At 27.9% G+C, this 20,679-nt stretch overlaps 7 protein-coding genes across 9 annotated transcripts; 3 read left to right on the top strand and 4 right to left on the bottom strand.

The window, feature by feature from the left end:
* The first annotated feature begins 166 nt into the window (after nucleotides 1-166).
* LOC141527140 (post-GPI attachment to proteins factor 6) lies at nucleotides 167-3,924 on the top strand. Of its 2 annotated transcripts, XM_074242457.1 has the most exons (9): nucleotides 167-530; nucleotides 773-944; nucleotides 1,028-1,241; nucleotides 1,316-1,443; nucleotides 1,503-1,786; nucleotides 1,861-2,401; nucleotides 2,499-2,656; nucleotides 2,915-3,328; nucleotides 3,422-3,924. In XM_074242457.1, the coding sequence occupies exons 1-9, from the start codon at nucleotides 446-448 to the stop codon at nucleotides 3,694-3,696; spliced, it is 2,271 nt and encodes a 756-aa protein (XP_074098558.1). In that variant the 5' UTR covers nucleotides 167-445; the 3' UTR covers nucleotides 3,697-3,924. The 2 variants fall into 2 exon arrangements, with proteins under 2 accessions (XP_074098558.1, XP_074098557.1); XM_074242456.1 differs by having other exon boundaries at nucleotides 2,915-3,924.
* A 136-nt stretch (nucleotides 3,925-4,060) lies between these two features.
* Nucleotides 4,061-9,069, bottom strand: LOC141527533 (dynein axonemal heavy chain 2). The gene is given in 16 exon segments (XM_074243071.1): nucleotides 4,061-4,444; nucleotides 4,515-4,659; nucleotides 4,717-4,906; nucleotides 4,968-5,135; nucleotides 5,194-5,284; nucleotides 5,353-5,498; nucleotides 5,571-5,838; nucleotides 5,923-6,135; nucleotides 6,232-6,700; nucleotides 6,703-6,752; nucleotides 6,820-6,959; nucleotides 7,028-7,193; nucleotides 7,273-7,555; nucleotides 7,793-8,465; nucleotides 8,801-8,877; nucleotides 8,943-9,069. Coding segments are annotated over 16 exon segments (3,348 nt in total). The 3' UTR covers nucleotides 4,061-4,302.
* Nucleotides 9,070-9,489: 420 nt separating this feature from the next.
* Nucleotides 9,490-11,632, top strand: Dhpd (guanine deaminase). Its single transcript, XM_074243068.1, has 8 exons — nucleotides 9,490-9,706; nucleotides 9,902-10,144; nucleotides 10,212-10,430; nucleotides 10,503-10,610; nucleotides 10,818-10,925; nucleotides 10,984-11,149; nucleotides 11,227-11,376; nucleotides 11,433-11,632. Exons 1-8 carry the CDS (start codon nucleotides 9,593-9,595, stop codon nucleotides 11,630-11,632), a joined length of 1,308 nt encoding a protein of 435 aa, XP_074099169.1. The 5' UTR covers nucleotides 9,490-9,592.
* On the bottom strand, nucleotides 11,582-12,310 carry LOC141527532 (low molecular weight phosphotyrosine protein phosphatase 2-like). Its single transcript, XM_074243070.1, has 3 exons — nucleotides 12,140-12,310; nucleotides 11,793-11,954; nucleotides 11,582-11,723 (listed from the first exon to the last, which is right to left on the bottom strand). The coding sequence occupies exons 1-3, from the start codon at nucleotides 12,308-12,310 to the stop codon at nucleotides 11,637-11,639; spliced, it is 420 nt and encodes a 139-aa protein (XP_074099171.1). The 3' UTR covers nucleotides 11,582-11,636.
* Nucleotides 12,137-13,418, bottom strand: LOC141527531 (low molecular weight phosphotyrosine protein phosphatase-like). The gene is made up of 5 exons (XM_074243069.1): nucleotides 13,244-13,418; nucleotides 12,970-13,160; nucleotides 12,630-12,791; nucleotides 12,390-12,555; nucleotides 12,137-12,330 (listed from the first exon to the last, which is right to left on the bottom strand). The coding sequence occupies exons 1-4, from the start codon at nucleotides 13,278-13,280 to the stop codon at nucleotides 12,478-12,480; spliced, it is 468 nt and encodes a 155-aa protein (XP_074099170.1). The 5' UTR covers nucleotides 13,281-13,418; the 3' UTR covers nucleotides 12,137-12,330; nucleotides 12,390-12,477.
* A 27-nt stretch (nucleotides 13,419-13,445) lies between these two features.
* Por (Protein-serine O-palmitoleoyltransferase por) lies at nucleotides 13,446-15,820 on the top strand. Its single transcript, XM_074243067.1, has 5 exons — nucleotides 13,446-13,856; nucleotides 13,979-14,165; nucleotides 14,445-14,813; nucleotides 14,878-15,131; nucleotides 15,250-15,820. The coding sequence occupies exons 1-5, from the start codon at nucleotides 13,595-13,597 to the stop codon at nucleotides 15,735-15,737; spliced, it is 1,560 nt and encodes a 519-aa protein (XP_074099168.1). The 5' UTR covers nucleotides 13,446-13,594; the 3' UTR covers nucleotides 15,738-15,820.
* A 131-nt stretch (nucleotides 15,821-15,951) lies between these two features.
* Cdc14 (cell division cycle protein 14) lies at nucleotides 15,952-20,643 on the bottom strand. 2 transcript variants are annotated; one of them, XM_074243061.1, is made up of 8 exons: nucleotides 20,487-20,643; nucleotides 20,006-20,320; nucleotides 19,662-19,930; nucleotides 18,508-19,178; nucleotides 17,941-18,426; nucleotides 17,656-17,838; nucleotides 17,091-17,522; nucleotides 15,952-16,762 (listed from the first exon to the last, which is right to left on the bottom strand). In XM_074243061.1, the coding sequence occupies exons 2-8, from the start codon at nucleotides 20,052-20,054 to the stop codon at nucleotides 16,720-16,722; spliced, it is 2,133 nt and encodes a 710-aa protein (XP_074099162.1). In that variant the 5' UTR covers nucleotides 20,055-20,320; nucleotides 20,487-20,643; the 3' UTR covers nucleotides 15,952-16,719. The 2 variants fall into 2 exon arrangements, with proteins under 2 accessions (XP_074099162.1, XP_074099161.1); XM_074243060.1 differs by having other exon boundaries at nucleotides 15,952-16,696; nucleotides 20,487-20,624.
* Between the last annotated feature and the right edge of the window lie 36 nt (nucleotides 20,644-20,679).

Below are 20,679 nucleotides of genomic sequence, written 5' to 3'. Positions count from 1 at the left end.
TTTGATTGGTAATGCAATTAAATCGCAACTTTTAAAAAAAGGTCATTGACTAATGAAATTCATTTAGAATTACTTGAAAATATACCCTTAACCATGTATATGACACATGTCATAATATTAAATATATATACAATACAATGTATATATAGAACTAGGACTAGGACTTACCACAAGTGTTCAATTTATCAATAAATTAAAAATATATTTTTAAATTCTTATACCCTTAATAAATTAAATGTCTCGGTGTGATACTCAGTGGTTTTAAAAGAATAAAACCATGTATTTTTGTGTGTTAATATTAAAAAATAAATTATTCAAGCATGTCAACAAAGTGTGTTAATCCGTTCAATACCAAGTAGTCCTTGAACTTAAAAATTTTTTCAATTAAAATCTCATGTATTGCTTCGCAACCCTCTAAATAATTAATTCAATTGAATCCAAAAGTATGACAAGTGTCATGCTGTTTAAAATTTTGAAAACTCAGTATGAACTAATTATTTACATTGGATTACTTTTATTATCCTGCAGCAGTAAGTCATTTATTTATTTATTTATTAAAATTAATTTAGCAGATAGTTTATAATTTTTGAAACAAATAAATTAAATTAAAATTAAGTTATTATTAGTTAATAAAAATTTTTCACTGTCAGCTAATTTTAATTTCATTAAATTATGGCAAAAAAAAAATTGGCCAGCAGAAATTTTAAAAAAATAATTTCTTTATTAAAAAATATTTTAAAAATAAAATAAAATAATTAACTCTTCATTTCAGATGTCACCAGTTTGATGCCAGAAGCGAGTCAGGAGGGTGCTTTGCATGCTTTCAAAAGCTACAGTGATGTTGCTACGTTCCATTACACAGTTCCCAAAGAAGTTTATCGAGCTACATGGCAGTTTGCGGCTTTTATGGACGGAAAAAATTGTGTACCACGTGAAGTACACATGTAAGTCAATTTTCACACTTAAATATTACTTTTAAGTAATTTAAAAATAGTTAAATATTTATTTACTTGAAAAATCGCTTCAGATACTTGCAATGGGGCAGTTACCCAGTGATAACAGCGAATAATGAGTCATTCCCACCAAATATGTACCCAGCGAGGAATGACACCATCAGGGTGACAGCTGTCACAGCCTATGACTTCCAGACGACAACGATAGTTCCTGTCAACAGCCCAGAACCCGGTGACTGGTTTGTTGGGGCTTATATGAGCCATTGGGATGAAAAAGTTCAACAGGAGGTTATTTTTTTTTATATATTTATTTATTTATTAATTTAATTGATGAAAAAAATAAAAAATAAATTATATTGCAGGGAATCGGACACAAGTGTCATTATAGCATTGGTTCAGTAGCTGTTTGGTTGCAAGCTAATGGCATACAGAGTATACCAATTGGTCATGAAAATACTATGACCACTAGTCAGCCTTCAACGTATTACAAGTAATAAAATAAATTTTTGTTTTTTTTAATTTTTAAATATTAATAAAAATATTTTACAGGATATTTATATCATCAGGAACGTGGACGTTTGATGTAAAAATATGGGATTGTAAATTTAAAATTGCATCTTTAAATAAAACGTCCAAAAATTGTATAAAAGGATTAGCATTGCAAGGACGTACAATGCCGGTTTTTAATCATACTAACAGTTATAAAATGAACAATTTGTCAGTAAATACTACACATACGTTTACTGAACGTACTCCTCACGATGATAGTTATTATTATTTACTAGTAGTATCTGACAGTATAGTTGAATTTAATGTTAAAGTATCTATTTCTGGTAAGAATTAATAATTATTTAAAGATACGCTAAAAAAAATTTTTTTAATAATCAATTATAATTTACATCCTCAGAATGTCCAATTAAAATAACAGAAAATGCATTAATGCATTATTGGGTCTCAAATATAAGTATAAATTACACAAGCCACCAACTAATGATAAGCGACAAGAATTCTCATGGTCTAGAAAATGAGAACAAAGACGACCCGTGTCCTCGTCGGTTCCAGCTGATCCGAGTAAAGCAGATCCAGACTTTTTCTGGCGTATATTTGTTCCAAGGACGAGAGTGGCTTACTCCGTGGATCTTATTGACTGATAATTATCCAGTGATTGCGCAGTTTAACATACTACCGCTGGTGGATGTCGGCGGCTCGTTGGACATCGGAGTGCATTTGGAAGTTGATAAATTTGCGACGCAACAGCAGGTCATTGTTATTGCCTGTGTTCGTCGTTCTCAAGTACCTGATCGCCATAATGGGCTAATTGTTTGCCATGACAATCGAATGATGATGAATCTCTCTTCTATTGATAGACGCGATGCCCATTTATTGATACCCTATCCTCAGCCCGATACCTGGCATGTTGCTTTGCAAACTAGATGTTTAAATAATGGGTACGTATTTTTTTTTTTTTTTTTTAAACATTTATTAGAAAATTAATTAATTTATTAAATAATTCATAATTAATTTATGAATTGTTTTATCGTACAGGAAAGTCGTTGCTTGTGATGTTAATGAAATATTGGTATCGTTGAATATTCATACAAGACAATGTGTTTTTTCCGGGTCACAATCTTGCGGTAATCATGGAATTTGTGAAGAAATTCATCGTGGATTGCTTCATTATACAACTTGTAGTTGTTTTGGCGGTAAATATTAATTAAAAATTATTATAAAGCTTTTTTTGGATTAATACATTGAGAGAAAAAATAGATTTTTTAAAAAAATGTTGTAATAAAAAATTAATTTGTTGAAAATTTTATTTCCTTAGCTAAGAAATAAAATTTATAACAAATTAATTTCTTATCCTAATAATCCGTATTTTTTTTTTTTTTAAGTAAATTTTTTCTGTTAATTCTTAATGTAAAAATTAATTAATACTAAAAATTGCCAAAAAAATATTTCAGGATACAAAGGATGGGGCTGTACAGACGACACTAACGTAAATATCCATTCATCACTGCTAATGTCATTTTTAATGCTGATTTTAAGCAATGGATTTTTCTTACCCGCTATTTACTTGGCAATAAACCGCAAGCTCTACACCGAGTCCCTGGTATATTTTTCCACGATGTTATTTTCTTCCTTATACCACGCGTGTGATCAAAAATTCATGACCTACTGCATCGCAAACTACGAAGTTCTCCAATACTGCGATTTTTTTTCAAGCATCCTAGCATTCTGGGTAACCCTGGTCGCGATAGCACGTCTTCCACTCTACCTAGTCCCAGTCTGTCACATGTTTGGCGTATTTATAATTGCATTTTGCGTCGAGTCCAACAAGACTGGACTGACAAGTATATTAGTGCCTTTAGCAATCGGTATCGTAATCCCTATTGGATCATTAGTTTATAATTTTTACAAATTGAAAATACGAAAATTGTCGCGTAATTTGCTCGTTAAATTGTTTATAGGCTTAGGACTGGCGAGTATTGGTTTGCTGTTATTTACGACTGTCGAAACGGAGGCTAATTATCAGTACACACACAGTATGTGGCACGTAATAATCGCGCTGTCATTAATATTCTTATTACCACCCACTGCAAGGTCTAACAGCAGCTCTAGCGCTATTGAATCGAGTAGCGGTTCCGACAGCGAGTTAGTTAATTTAAAAAACCATTCAGACAGCCCCGTGTTTACTGTTAATCTTGATCAAGAGTCTTCTTCTATTGCCAATGAAAATAGTTAAACATTTAAATTAATTAACTCCTACTTAATGTGCCAAATATACTTTAATATATTTTTAAATAATCAAAGTGTCTTTTATGTTTTACAAATGAACAATTATTTATATTGAGACTTTATTTTTTAAGACTTTTTATACTTAAAATTTATTTTGTTTTACGTACTTATTTGTGTACATTAATTATTATTAGGAAAAATATTTTAATTATTGTTAAGTTTTTAGCTTAGAATATTTTAGACATTCAAGACACTTTAATTATAAATGAAATTATTTTTAATAATAATTTATCACTTCATACTGATGAAAAAAAAATATTTTTCTCCACATATTATATATATATATATATATATACATATATATTTGTTGAATATTTTCTGTAAAATATTCAAAGACTATTTTATTATGAAATTAATAGTTACTCAGATCCATGACATTTAAAAAAATAAAATATTTTAATAAATGTTTAAAGAAATATAAATATATAAATATATATTTTTAACGCTGCGACATTAATTCGCCAGCAATAAATTTATTAAGGTAGTTGTAGCCTTTAAAGTCTATTTTAAAAAAATAATTTTCTTGAAATATGCCTTACAGACCCCAACTACCTTAAATTAAATTTAAAAAAATGTCTTTCAAATTATCGCACTTTTCTATTATCTGCGATTTCATGTTAACTGTGTTTAAAGATATAAAATTAATATTTACATTGTCCACTATCAAGGATATCGCTTTAGAAAGCTCTCTGCATCTAAAAATGGCAAATAAATTTAATATAGTCAGATAATAATTATTCATATACATAATTAAAAAAAACATACCTCAGAATTTCTTCTTCAAAACTATTCTTGTCACAATTTTGTTCATTTTTAAACTCACTTAATTTTCCCTCGACTTGGTCTAACAATTTAATAATATCAAGTGAGTTTATAAATTTATCCAGCGCAGCGATGGTTGCATCCGTTTCTGAAATAATGTCATATATTATTTATTTTTTAAACTCAATTAAATTGAACGTAATACCTTCATTAAGATTATTCTTAAGCTCTGTTATTTTTTCATGAGCTTCTATAAAAGTTATCTTGTCTTTAGGTCGCGAATCAATAAGATCAAATATTTTATTACAATTTTCAATCGAATATACTTCCTTATCCAATGAAGTTATCAATTCAATAACTCTTTTAATTTCTTCCACATTCGGTTGGAAGACAATCTAAAAATTATTTTTAATTTTATTCCAAGTAATTATTAAATTGTTTTTAATTTTTAATTACCTGACCATCTAAATAATGAGCATCCATTACTAATAAAGCTCCAGAAATTATATCATCGCCTTTAAAAAAATTTCGCGCTGACTTTAATGAATTTCGAATATTTACAACCAAACTTTCTTTGAAGTCTTCTATTATTTTTTGTACAAACGCGGTCCAATAAATAGGAGTCTGAAAAAGTAAATTAATTAAAAATTCAATTATTTATATAAAAAAAAAAATTACAAACTTTGTCATCGCGTCTGATGTCATATTTGATCAAAGAAATTGATTTTATGATTTGCTTGCACTCGTTATTAATATTTTCCAGACTTTTATCCCTTAAAAAAAAAAAAAAATTGAACATTTAATTATAAATTACAACATGTAATTTATTATAATTATTTACCTGACACTTATTAAGTAATTTTCAAAATCTTCTAAAGTAAAATTCAAGTTTGTTGTTTCTTTAACTAACAGTTCTTTCGAAATGCTCTTCAAGCAGTTGTAAATTTTTTTATATGAAGACTTATAGTTTCCCATAACTCTTCTGAACTATAAAAAAAATTTAACAATAATTAGTAAGATTATAAATAATTTAATTTAATTATTGACAAAAAAACTTACTTGGTAAACATTATTATAACACTCATCGTAAAATTTGTCGATAGACTCTACTATCCATGTATTCTTCGCGACTCCGGTTGTTATAATAATTTTTATTTCATCAATTACTAATTTAAATAACATAAACTCTTCTTTACTCATTTTTTGAATAATATTGTTGTAGAATTTGCAAAAGTAATTTACTTTTATGTAACGAATCATAAATAAGTTCCACTTTTGCAATAATTTTGGTGATATTTTTTTAATTTCATATTTCATATTTTTCCATCTAAAAAATATTTTATACTTTATATTTAAAATTTTAAAGAAATAATTATTATTATTATTGAAAAAAAAAAATTTAAAAACTTACTCAATAAGAGACTTAATAGTTTCCAAGCAATAAAAATTTAAATTAACTTCCATAAATTTATTATTAGGATAATTAGAATATTTAATAATTGGTTTATTAAGCATTTCTTTAATTGCATCATCGCTCAATAATTTTTGTTCCCATGTTAAATTAATTTCATTAATTTTTTCTAACAAAGTACTCTGAACACGTTTATATTTTTCAATAATCGCTCTGGAAAAAAAAAAAAAAAAAAAAAAAAAAAAAAATTGCTCCAAAATAAATTAAACTAAAAAAAAAAAAATTATTAAAAAAATAAATTAAGCTTACTCTTGCGCAATATTATCATCAAACCAATCAGAAGCATTAACCAGCATATTAAACTGACTATTCAAATAATTATTCTTCAAACCCAACAAAGTTGCCGCGCCTGCATAGGAAGTCATCGACCGATCGTAAACCAAAATTTCCTTATCAATATCATCAACAACTGCCTCCAACTCTTGATTAAAAATCTTCCAAATAAACGTCCAGTAACTATCAAGAGTTTCCTTCAAATTTTTGCAAATGACAAAGCGCTTCATCGCGTACAAAGCTTCCAGGCCTTCTTCCACCGTCAGAACCTCCTCAAATATATCATCTATCAAATTCTTCATCATATTATCAATGTCCTCTATTTTATTTCTAAAGACTTTAATTTTTTCCAGCCAGCTAAATTCTTCTACATTTAAAATACACTCTCGGGATTTTTTTATTTCTTCCAAAGTTTGACTGAACAATTTTTCTATTTTTTTGTACTTTTTTCATGCTTTTCTGCTTTTGCTCCTCCAATTATTTTAATTTCTCCACACCTGTAATTTTTTTTTTTTAATTTAGTACTTAATTCTCTAAAAAAAAAAAAAAAAATAATTTAATTACTTGTCAAAAATAATTCTTGTATTTGTAATTTCAATAAGATCTTGACACCTCTGTATAAATGTATTGACATGATTGAAGACATTATTTTTATCAACGTTACTTAGAATTAAAGAATTGTAATGTCTGTCCATTAGTATTAGCTGTAAAAAATTAGCAATATTAAATTAAAGCAAATTTATTAAAAGAAAATTTAAAAAAAATCACAAACTTGATTGAAAATTCCTTCAAAACGCCGGCAACAAAAAATAGAATTTTCAAGCATTTGCTTGCCTGCCAGCGGATCTTCATCGAGTATAATATTTAGATCGATATATTTTTTAGATTGATTTATTATCTGTGTGCCCAAAGCCCGGCAAAGTATTTCTATTTTTTCTCTGTAATAATATGTAATAATTAATTAATTAATTAAATAGCTAAAAGAAGAAATAAATAAAATTTAATAATTGGACTCACGTGGTATTGTAAAACTGAGACTCTGTAGCAACGAATCGTATCAGATATAATATTTTAGTCGTATAATCTTCTATTCCACCCGGAATCTCAAAGTCGCAACAATAATCGACAAATAAATTTAAATATTTAATATTAGAAATTATTTCAACAAGCGATTTCTCGATTTTTGTTATTAAAACCGGGAATTCCTCAATACTTGCGGACTTGTTAGTCTTCAGAGTGTCGATGATGTTTGTGATGCACTTGTTTGCAAGCTGGTTGTGAAGACACTTGAGACATTCGACTAAAAAATGAACAAATAAATCCATGTAAAAAAAAAATCGTCTTAAAAAATTCGTTTGTTTAAGATTTTAAACGTAACACAAATTAAAAATATTTTAAGGAAAAGTGTTCAAATATTTTTAAAATATTATTTACAATAAATTTATAAAATTTTAAATCTGTGCATTGAAAAATTATTTAAAATTACATGTATTGTCTTAAATGTCTGTATGAATAAAAGTATATTTTAAATGTTTACATCTGTAGTTCCAGAAGTTTATTTCTTCTTTAATAGTCCTGCAGGCAGGTCGGGCTGGAATATTCGAGCCGCTTAATATTTCTCTGATTTTTTTTATCCAGTACCGAGCCACTCTTTCCAGGCGTTCAATCAATCCGTTCTTTTCTTCAGCAATTAGAAGAAATTCTGCAGACTTATAGTCTTCTTGAGTGTCAGTTTTTTCGGTGGAGGAAGAAATTTTGCAGTCGATCCCTTCGCGAGGGACGTAAAGGATTGGAAGACCCATCGGATGATACGTCAAATCATTCAGGTAACTTATCAATCTATTTAAATTTGAAAAGATCTCGTCTTTTTTTACTGCAGGCCAGCGGTCTTGAGAAAACGCGACTGGTGCGTAAATATTTTGGAAGAATTTTAATAGTGAGTTCTCAAAATAATTAAAACTACCAAATTTTACTGTCGACATAAAATTGTCGGGAGTGTAAACTTGCCAAGGTGAACGGAAGAAATAAGTCAGCCCGTTTTTGGGGTACTTTGGGAAGTTCAGAGTTACTTTCCATTGAGAGTCTTGGTAGAATATTGTTAAGATTGTGTAAGATGGGTTACAAAAATATTCATGGATTAGATTTGTTGATTCTTGAGGTAATGTTATTCCTTCATGAAATGTCATGGTTAAATTTTTGACATACTGGACCTAGAAATATTAATTTCAAAAATTACATTATTATATTTATAAATATATAAAATTAGTCGACGCTCAATTTTTGATTTTTTCCAACAATTAAAAAAATTGCACTAATTATTTTTCAAATCTTCTTTAAGTGAAATTTTTTTGTAATAATTTTGTTAATAAAAAATAATTATAAAAATTTCCAGATATTAGCTAATTGAATTTTTATAAAAAAAAAAAAAAAAAAAAAAAAAAAAAAATCAGTCAAAAAAAAAAGTTCATTTTTAATTTGTTAAATTTTCTATTTACAATTTTTTCTATTAATTTTTTTAAATAAAAAAAAATTCTATTTTATTTACAAGTGTGTCTAATTCTTGTTCAGTAAAAACAGGTTTTTCAGGCTCGGCTGGGAGTTCTTCATCCGGCTCAGGAGTCTCTTAAAAAAAATAAAATTTTATTTTCAAACTAATAAAAAAATTAAATATTTTCAAAATTCCAAACCTTGCCGGCCAAATTCTTCTTCATCAGTGTCCATATCTAAATATTCTCTGTAATTAATTACTGGGGGTGTTTTATCAACCCGCTTTATTTTTTTAGAGTCGTTTACTTCACTTCGTCTTCCACTCATTTTTTTTTTTTTTTTTTAATTTTAATTCAAAATTTATCACAAAAAAATCTCTGCAATATTTTACCAAGTAGTAAAATTTGTATTTTCTTATATTGATTTTTTTTTTTTTTTGTCTAAGTTTGTTACTTCTCCCTAGTTACATGCATAACAATCTCATTGCAAGGCAACAGTTGATTAAATTTAATAAAAAATAAAAATTATAATAAATTAATTTAATTTTTCCAAATTAAAATTCTAGTAATTTTTTATTTCTTACGAATTTTTATTAAAAAAATTTCTTTTTAATTTTTCTATTAATAATTATCTTTATTTATAAATAAATTACAAAGGAAAATTTCATGTCATAAATCAGGCGATAATAAATGGAGGGGACCAAGTCACGTGTTATGTCTTGATCTTGAACAGAGATAAATGGTCCATACCAGCCACGAGTTTAATCCACTCATAACTCATATGTAGCACTTACCATATGAATACTTACGAACATTTAAATCGCTCGTAAAAAATTATCAAAAACGTCAAAATGATTTCACCTAAATATTTATTTATTGGTCCAATTGTTCAAACAATTAAATCTGGAGATAGTATTGAATTACAAATTATTGAAGAAGCTGGTATAGCCGTCCAAGATGGGCAGGTAAAAAAATAATTATAATTTTTTATTTTTAAAATAATTTTTAATTTTATTTCAAACAAATTATTTTCAAAAAATTACATTTTTAATTTTCTAAAATTTTTACGTCAATTTTAAAAATTTTAATAATTTTTTGGAACGAATTTGTCTTAAATAAAATTAAAAAAATATTTTTTTAATAATTAATTTTTTTTTTAGATATTTGAAATTTTTAACAGACCAAAAAAATCAGAAATAAAAGCAGATATAATTACAATATTAGAAAAAGGACAATTTTTTACTCCAGGATTCATCGACTGTCATATCCATGCTGTCCAGCTACCGAACATAGGCCTCGGCTTTGACAAAAGTCTCCTCGACTGGCTAGAAGCTTATACATTTCCTCTAGAATTACAATTCTCAGACAATTCTTTTGCTGAAAAAGTATTTGAAGCGGCTGTGGTAATTATTATTCATTAAAATAATTTAATTAATTTACTACATTTATTTATCAAGAATTTTCAAACAGAAACGTACGTTATCATTAGGAACAACGACCGCCTGTTACTTTGCTTCGCTGTACAATGAAGCTTCTTTGATTCTGGCTGAAAAAGCTGTCAAGTATCACCAACGCGCTTTTGTTGGGAAGCTGAATATGGACAGAGTACGCAATGATAATTATTATGAAAGGACTGATATCTCTGTTGACAATACCAGGAAATTTATTGATGATCTTTATAAACTTAAAGTAAGATTATTAATTTTTTTTTAAGTAAGCAAGTTTGTTTATTTAATTTATGACTTTTTCATTTTTGTTTAGTCTTCTCTAGTCAATCCTGTTATTACTCCGAGATTTGCATTGAGTTGTTCGATGGAATTGTTAAAGCATTTGGGGAAAATTGCTAAAGAAAATAATCTTCTTGTTCAGGTATAATTTTTTTTAGTAAAAATTATTAAAAATTATTTTTTAACAAAAAAATTATCAAAAATTAATTTTTAATTTAGAATTAATAAAAATTAATTGTTTTCATTAAAAATTTATTTTTAAAAAAAAAAAAAAAAAAAAAAAAAAAAAAAACTAATAAAACTAAAAATTATTAAAATTTTATTTTGAAATAATAAATTAATTTTTTAGACACATATATGTGAAAATACCGGCGAAATAAAAGAATGTAAATCATTGTTTCCCGACTGTCCAACTTATACGTCTGTTTATGAACAAGCTAATTTATTAACAAATAAGGTAAATTATTTTATAAAAAAATTATTTTATAAAAAAATAATTTAATTAAAATTTTTAGACTGTACTAGCCCACGGAGTTTTTCTCGAAGATAGCGAGTTAAAAATTTTAACCAAATATAACTCATCAATAATTCACTGTCCATCTTCGAATACTTTCTTGAGAAGTGGACTCTGTGATATACAGAGACTGAGAAAAAATAATATTACCGTAGGCTTAGGCACTGGTAATTTAATTTTTTGAGCAAACTTTTAATTTTGATTTTAATTAAAAAATTTTACTAATTTATAATTAAATCTTCAGACGTAGCAGGAGGTAATTTTATGTGTATGCTGGATGTAATGAGATCAGCGCTAGAAGTATCGAATCACATTGGATTCATCCAAGGTGACTCTTATAAGCCGATTGATTTTGTCGACGCTTTTTATTTAGCAACTTTAGGCGGAGCTGAAGGTAATTTTTTTATTAAATAAATAAATTATTTTTATTAATAAATTTTATTTCAACAGCTCTGTCAATAGATAATCAAGTGGGAAATTTAATCGCTGGGAAAAAATTCGACGCGTTGGTCATTGATTTAAAATCGAAGGATTCACCACTAGACAATTTAAAAAGCTTAACACTCAAGGAACAATTGCAACGATTAATATACTCTGGAGACGATCGCAACATTGTAAATGTTTACGTAGAAGGACATAAAGTTAAATGAGTATTTATTTTTTGGAATTGAGCTCCAAAAAATTTTTAATACTGCTGTTGCTTCGTTCAAAAGCTTTTACAAAACCTCGACAATCGTTATCCTGGAAAATGTTAATTTTTTATTTATTATAAATAAATCAGCGAAGAATAGATAAAAATTATTGACTTACTGGGAAGGGATCTTCAATAATTAAATCTCCATTAGGGTTGTAACTTCCCAATAATTCAATTTTAGCGTTACTACCTTCCGGTTTTATTTTTTCAAGTTGTTCAATGTTGTATTGGTCCATTCCAAAGATCCAATTGTGGGAATAAAAATCATTTTTTATTATCTGTAGAATTTATATTAAAAATTATGACACTTAATTATTTTATTTTTTTTTTTTTTTAAATAAATTAGGTCAAAAAAATTATTTTTAAAAAATTGTGTTCATAATTTTTTAGAGTTTTTAAATAAATTTTTCTTGTTGGAATTAAAAATTATTAATTATTGACTGAATAATTTTTTAAAACGTACAACTCTAGCTTTGTGGGAGTAATTAATAATTCCTCTTCCTCGAAGAGTAACCATAGCACGCTCATCAGGAGTCTGTCCGGCGTGATAACCGCGTAGTCCTGCGCTGTCTACTTCCCAGGTATTTTTCAAACCCATTTTTGTTATATAATCGTCAAAAATAGCTTCTGCCATCGTCGAGCGACATGTATTACCTAATATATTTTTACACTAGTAATAATTTGATGATAATGAGTGAGATTAAATAATTTACCTAGACAAACCATCAATACACGTTTTTTCTCACTCATTTTATTCAGAATCTTTGAAGATTATTTAACAATATTTTTTTTTTTTGTAAATTATTGAGCTTTTAGGAATGCTTCGATACTTCTGACACACTGCTCGTAAGCTTTGACAAATCCAGCGCTGTTACTATCCTGTAAAAAATAAATTGAATCATTGTAATAAATAAAATTGTTTAATTTAAAATATTAAAAAAATTGAGAATTACGTAGTAAGGATCACGAATAATTATTTCTCCTGAAGGATCATAAGAGCCGAGCAATTCAACTTTGGCTTTGCTTCCAGATGACTTCAGACGATTTAATGCTGAGATGTTGTCATCATCCATTCCAAAGATCCAGTCATATTTATTCAAGTCGTCCTTTGTTATCTGCAATTATATTAATTAGTAAATTAATTAATTATGAAGGTTACAAAACTAAGAAAATATCTGTCAGTTTTATTAGACATTACTAAAAATGATCCGGTATTTTTGCCGTGTGATTAGCGAGCTTGATTGCAAGCTTCAATACTGACCAGACATAAATAAAATAAATGAAAATACGTACCAGTCTAGCTCGATGTGAATAATTTTTAATACCCTTATCCTTCAGAGTGCTCATAGCCCGGCTGTCTGGTGATTTACCAGTATGATAGCCAATTAATGCTGCACTGTCAACTTCCCACTTGTCAGTCAAATTATTTTTGGCAATATAATCAGCAAAAACTGCTTCTGCAATAGGTGACCGACAAATATTGCCTGTGAATAAATAAATTACATTAATAATTATGTCAAAAAATTATCAGCTGTTTTTTAAAAATTAATTAATTTAAATGTCATACCCAAACAAATCATCAATACATATTTTTTTTCAGCCATTATTAAATTAATTGTTAATTATTAAATGTTCCGTTTTAACTACTTGTGTTCAAGTTTTAAAAAAATTTTATATAACCTAAATTTACGTTTTAAAAATTAAAAAATAATAATTCCAAAAATGGCGTCACTTTTTAGATCACGTGATTTCTTAAATTATGAGCTCAATGAACTCAAATCATCTGAGTTCATAAAAATAAATAGTTGACATAAAAAATAAATTTATCGAGTGCTTGGAGTTTAAAACATAAAAACCTACAGTATTATGACTTAAAAAATTAAACTTCCACAAAATAAGTGATCACAATTAAAGTAAAATGTTTTACAAAAATAATTATGACTATGATATGATGTATACTGACGAGGAGAGTGATTGTTTGGATTGTAACAGTGATAACCTAAACAAACCTCCAAATCTCGCTTATGATTATGCCGATGATTACGATTATTTAGAAATACACAACAGTGAGACATTTTTGCAAATTTTAAAGAATTGCGTTTTTACCAGTATTGATGCCACCAGTAATTTTTCTACATTATTTATCGCTAATATTTTACTCCGACTTTTTATACAATTCGGTAAGTTCACTGACAATAAACATTTTATCTTTATATATTTCATAAAATTTTTATAATACTAAAATTAGCTAATTTAATTTTTAACACTATAAAATAATATTTTAATTAAAATTTTGTTTCAGTACCTCCGAGAGCATATCACTTAGTATCAATCCTGACAGGTATTTTTATAGTCAATTATTATGCAGCCGAATCATTATTTTTGATGTCAGTGTACACGGTAATTTCTTATATTTGTTTATGTGTACCCAGAAAATATCAAAGAGGAATTGAAATGTTGTCAATTTCCTTGTGCACAATATTAATTTGGTAATTTTTCTCAATAATAATTTAAAAACTGATCTAAATAATAATTTAATTAATGACACTGAAGTTGGCAGACATTAAAAATTATTTTGAATGGCAATTATTATAAAAAAAATTTAATTAAAAAATTCCACATGTGAAAATTAATAAAAATTACAAGTTAAAATTTTTAGAAGCATTTTTTTATTGAAATTAACTTGTTAAAAAAATTTTTTTAATTGACAGCTGACCGCTAACTTCAGTATTATTTTAATTACTGATTTATAGACTTTTTTTTATTAGTGAATATTCAATGGATCCAACATCATGGCACAGAATCCGCGGAATAATAATGATCGCTGCAATGAAAGCTGTCAGTATATCCCTAGACAGTAAAAATAATCGGAATTTTTCATTCAACATCTGGGAGTACATTGCCTACATATTCAGTCCGCTAACTTGTATTTTCGGCCCATGGATGTCTTTTTATAATTACAAAGCAATGACCACTGGAAGAACAGTTGAAAGAAAATTGACCATCAGGCAAATTATTGTCTTGTGGCTTCAAGATTTAGGTGTTGCTCTGAAAAATTTTATAGTGGCATTAATATTTCTGAGCATTTCAAATTGTTTTGCTCAGTGGTTTATACCCAACTATATTAGTGACGGAAAGTAAGTTTTATTATTATTATTGTTAAATAAAATTCGAAAATTATTAATAAATTAATTTTTAAAGGTGGTTCACAGCTTACGGAGACGCTTTATCATTTAGATCGTCTCATTATTTTATATGTTACGTCTCGTCAACTGTATTGTCACTTGGAGGAGTTACATCATTAATTCATCCTCCAACTAGCACTCCTACGGAATTAATATCATCGACAATGACACCAGCAACAATAACAAGATCAATTGATATAGAATTACCACGTTCATTAGTTCAAGTCGTTATTTCATGGAACGTACCTATGCATGCATGGCTGAAATCATGTAATAAAATTTTTTTTTATCATCATGATTATTATTACTCTAAAAAAAAAAAAAAAAAAAATTTTTAATATTAAAAAAAAAATTTTTAACCATTTATCAAATAAAATATTTTTTACAGATATATTTCGACCTTCAATAAATCATGTTGGAAAATTTAACGCCGTAATACTGACATACTTAGCAAGTTCATTGCTTCACGGCTTAAATTTCCAAATTGCCGCAGTATTATTGAGCCTAGGTCTGTATACTTACATCGAATTTAAATTACGTAATCATTTGGCGAATACATTCAATGCCTGCATTGGATCCCGGCGATGTTACTCTTCATCAGCGTCTTCCGTAAAATCGATTATCGGTTTCTGTGGTGGTACCGAGTGCCGGTACCAATTAAACTCAAAGAACAGTATTAAAGTTTTATTAACAAACATTGGATTCTCATTACTCGCAGTATTCCATTTAGCTTATTTAGGTTTAATGTTTGACACTTCCGAGCTGCAAGAAACTGGCTATAATTACTTACATACTATCGAAAAGTGGTCGCAGCTCGGATTTGCCAGTCACTTGATAGCTCTTTCCACTTACATTATCTACTATTTAATAACTTAATTTTTAAAATTAAATTTTACAACTGTACATAAATTTTTATATTTTTTATACGCAATAAAAAAAAAAGGATCTTTAGTAAATAATTTTGTTTTATTATTAAAATTGACAAAATGTTAATAATAACAATTAATTACAATACAGAACTGTATGTTAATGTATTATTTTTTAATAATTAAAATTAACAATAGACAGCATAATTATTACGTCTACGCGTATATACTTTGTTATATACACTAATTAATTCCGTGAAATTAAAAAAATCAATTTCAAAAAATCTTTTATACAATCATAATCACAGTAGTGCCCAAAATATTTTATAAAAAGTGTTTTGTAGCAATAGAAATTGATCCATCATTCATTAAATATATATTTATAAACAATTACTCAGTAATTAAGTAACCAAAATTTAGATTTTAAATTAATATAATTTTGTATTATTTTTACAGCTGCGCTTTTTAATTAAATCACTTTTATTTAAAAGTTTTTGTGATAAAAAGTATAAATATAATTTGTACTTAATAATTTTTAATATTTTTTTTCTAAATTAATTATTCTGCCTCTATATTTTTTTTTTTTTTCATTATTATTAATATCAATAATTAATATGCATTTATTTATTGTGCGAAAAATTAAATTTAAAATACGTACGCACTTATATACATATTGTTAAAATTTACTATACACTCTACATACATATTTATATTTTTTCTAATTTATTATTATTATTTTTCTTTATAATTAATATTATGTCCTACCGTACGTGTGTTAATAATAAATTGCAAAGTGATTGTTAAAAGTAAAAATAAAATTCAATAAAAAATTATCCGAAAATTATTACTGACGGTCATCGTTGTTGTTCCTTCTGCTGTTGTTTTTTTCTCGGCGAAGTTCTGCGAGTGGTTGAAATATCCCCGGTGATAACTTTCCTTCGTTGGCGTTGTCTACGTCGCTTGACACCACTAAGAATATCGTCTTCGGTTAATCATCTGATAAATGCAGTTTTTGCTGTTATTGCCGTGCGCGCACTGCAAGTCACAAAGCAAACGGAATACGATTTTTTCGTTTTTTTTTTTTGTTAGCCACCTATGCAGTTCTTCAATATCATTATAAATACTCCATAGTGGTTAAATATAAACCATAATTACCAATACACAAAAAAAATAATAATAATGGTAAAGATGATAAAAAATAAAAATATTCATGCAAAAAAAAAAATAATAAAAATTTTTTTCATGCTATTCATGCCGACAATTTTTTCAAAAAAAATAAAAAAAAAAAAAAAAAAAAAACAGATGCAAATTTTATACAAAACCTTAAAAAAAATTAAATCAATTTATTAATTTAAAAACTTACTCTTTTTTAGAAAAGTAACGATTAACACGATCAGCAGATCTTAAAACCATACTACCAGTGTTGCTCGATAATTGTGTTGAATTTTGATTATTGTTGTTATTATTGTTATTATTATTACTGTTATTGTTATTATTATTAGCAGCCGAAGTAGTTGAAGATGCAGTTGCCGTGGGTAATAAAGTTGGCCGGCGAATTTGCGTGATGATATTGGTGGTACTCGGTGACAATGACGCCGGCTCGCGCGATACGAATGACCGGGTTATCGGTTTTGTATTTGTACATCCAGATCTTATCGCGCTGCTGCAGTTAGAGATCAGAACGCTGTTTTTATTGTGATTATTGTGGATCTGGGTTGTTGTTTTAGACCTCATGTAGCATGGAGATGGCCTGCTGATTGGACTATTACCGCTGCAGCTTAATCTCCGGGAGCTCCTGTGAAATTTATTATAAATAAAAAAAATTATTATACTGAATTAAATAGACATCTAACAATTTTTAAAATTTTTAAAAGATTATATAAAAATTAAATTTTGAATAATTTATATATATAAAAAAAAAAAAAAACCTTTTAACAAGTGTAGACGTTGCAGCAGTATTTGAACGTGATAACAGACGTTTATTAATATCTTTCTTCGATCCAATAATGGTAGCGATCGTATTATTGCTCGTTCCTTTCTGATTAGCTCTCGACGTCACTGAAGACGATGACGAAGACGTTGATGACTTCAGTAGTAAGCCCAAATTAGGACTACAGATAAAATAATTATATAGATCAATTGTTTTATGTTTACTGATGCATAGAAGCATTAATTTAAAATAATAATAATAATAATAACAACAAAGTACTTACAGCATAACAGTAGGCTGTCCGATGCCTTTCCTACCAATACTGAAATTATTAGTATAAGACGATGTCTGTCTACGCATTTTTATTTCATTGAGTTTGTCTCCTTGAGTTTTTATATTTAAGGCAAACCGTTGTGGGCGTTGCTGCTTTTGTTGTTGTAATTTAGCATTATTACCGGCACTGGTAATTGTCGATGTTGTTGTTGTTGTCGTCGATGTAGCAGTCGACGTCGATTTTGTGGATAATAACGAAGAGTCGTCCAGATGAATATCGTCTACGCGATGGAGTATTCCGGAGACATTATCATTCGGCTGATTCGGCTCCAATGTTGAACCGCTTGGATTCAATTTTGATGAGAATGTTAAGTAGGTTGATGTCCCACCACTGCTACAGCCTAGATTTGAATATATTCCACGCGAATGAGGTGGGTTTCCATTGCTGTCTACTCGTAATGGCTCACGTAGTAAAGAATGAAGATAATATTCTTTCCTAGAATAATTATTTTTTATATTTAATTTTTTTTTTTTTTTTATAAATAATTAATGAAAATTAATTAAAAAAAAATCTTACTCTTCAAGCCATTGTTGCTGATGACCAATAACAGAACCAGGCCTGCATATTCTAATCCATGCAATTGTTTCATGGGCTGTTAAATGATAATGTTTCATTATATAACAGCCGATTAATGAACCTGTCCTACCCAGACCAGCTTTGCAGTGAACAGCTATAGCACCATTAGTATTTTCAGCAATTTTTAAAAATTGTCTGACAATGGCATCAGTTGGCGTCGAACCGTCTCGGAAAAATAAGTCACGATGATCAAACCCAGCATTAATAAACTGTGCTGCATCATAAATTTTTTTATTCAACCGTACGATTGTCGTAACATTATTTTGACGGAAGTATGAAAAATAAGACTCGGGTGCGTGCATTGGGTATCCATTTTCATTGTTAAGTTTAGCATGAGGCCCGCAAAACGCAATGAATTTTTCTGGCACGATCCAGTTCAGGTCCCCGTACTCAACTCGCTCGTAATACTCGTACTCTTTGACATTGAAGTCGTCAAAGTTGAAAAATCCCAATCTATAACACTCGTAAATGGCACTTAGACAATCCTTCAAGGAAATCTGATAACAGGGAGCACCAAATGATGCATCACGAAACATGATATATGGCGGGCTGTTCGGGCTGCTCACCAAGCTCTCGTAAACCTCTCTAGCTGTTTTTTTTAAATAAAGAATCTGAAAAATTTAAGTTATTCATTAATCGATAATTATATCCCTGCCGCTGCGAGGTTTGAACTTTAAGTTTTATTTAAATTAGCAACCTTGCAGTCACTATGTGACTGCTGTGACTTGTGAACTATAATAAATTAAAATTTTGCTTCATTAAATAATGAATTTTGTTAAATTGCACTGTTTTTTCTTAACTCTTGACATTTTTAAAAATATAAGCTCATCCCGATGTTACACTCATCAAGAGCTTTCATTTGAGTACCCACATGCTATTTTTATATATTTTTCATATATAAATATATATAATATATATAAATATATGAAAAATTGATGTGGGTACTCAAATGAAAGGTCTCGATGATATGAATGTCCTGGACACAAAATTTTTCTTATTCTCTTAATAATATAGATTTTACTCTGCTGCCGCAGCAAGCTTTAAACTTTAAGCTTTATTTAAATAATTAATCGATAAATAAATATCACACTTACTGCATAACTACCAGCTAGAAATGCTGCATTAACACGTTTTTCTGGTTCACTAGCTGTCGTGTAATGAAGAATTTTCTTTTTAAAAAACCCCGAGGTTTTTAATTTCTTCTCAACTTTCAGACAGTATCTGTACAGCATTGCCAAATTCAATGGCCCGAAATCGAAGTAAAAATTTTCATAAATTAATTCATCATCAATGCTGAAGTAATGTTTGTCTATAGTATTTTTTGGTTTAACATCTGCTTGCAAAGTTACAAAATAAAATCGATCTGAAAAATTAAATTTAGAATTAATAAAAAAAAAAAAATTACTCCAAAATTAATAAATATTAAATAAATATTTACCTTTTATCAACTCCGTGGCACACATAAGGATTGCATCTAAGCTCTCCATTGTAATTAATTATAAATACTCAATTTTTATAAATTAAAAATAAGTTGATAAATTATTTACAATTATAAAATCTTTTCATGATTCAATTATGGTAGCAATAATGTATGAATAAAATTAATAAAAACATCTATTTAAATAACAACAACTTGATGAATTCTTCTAACAAACATACGTAATTACACAATGTGTATATATAATATACAAATATATATTACAGATAGACAAGTAAATAAAAATACTGTTTAGATTGACAATATGTGTAACATCTGCAAAAAAAAAAAAAAAATATTTGTTGTTAAACGTGATAATTAACTAAGTGAAAGTTATCCTAATTTATAAAATAACACCAGTGTGAGTATAATAAAATCAATTGGAATTAAAATATAAAATAAAAATAACATAACAGGTATTTTTTTTATTTTAATAACTTACTTGGAGTTAAATAGAGCCCCAATTGTTAAAAGTAAACAATTAGGGGTACTTATTTATTAAATACGCCGTAGAGTTATCTAGTCTTCGATTTTTTAACACAACACACACGACACGACCGTTACAAAATTTAAACTGCGTTACAGCAGCCCAGTGTAATCCAGTAATTGTAATTTTCAAGGCGATGGCTGCTGCT

Source organism: Cotesia typhae, unplaced genomic scaffold (genome assembly GCF_013202065.1).
Source record: "Cotesia typhae breed Kobodo isofemale line unplaced genomic scaffold, CoteBio_Ctyphae contig_4, whole genome shotgun sequence".
NCBI classification, from domain to species: Eukaryota; Metazoa; Arthropoda; class Insecta; order Hymenoptera; family Braconidae; genus Cotesia; species Cotesia typhae.
This window is presented reverse-complemented; position numbering and strand designations above follow the sequence as displayed.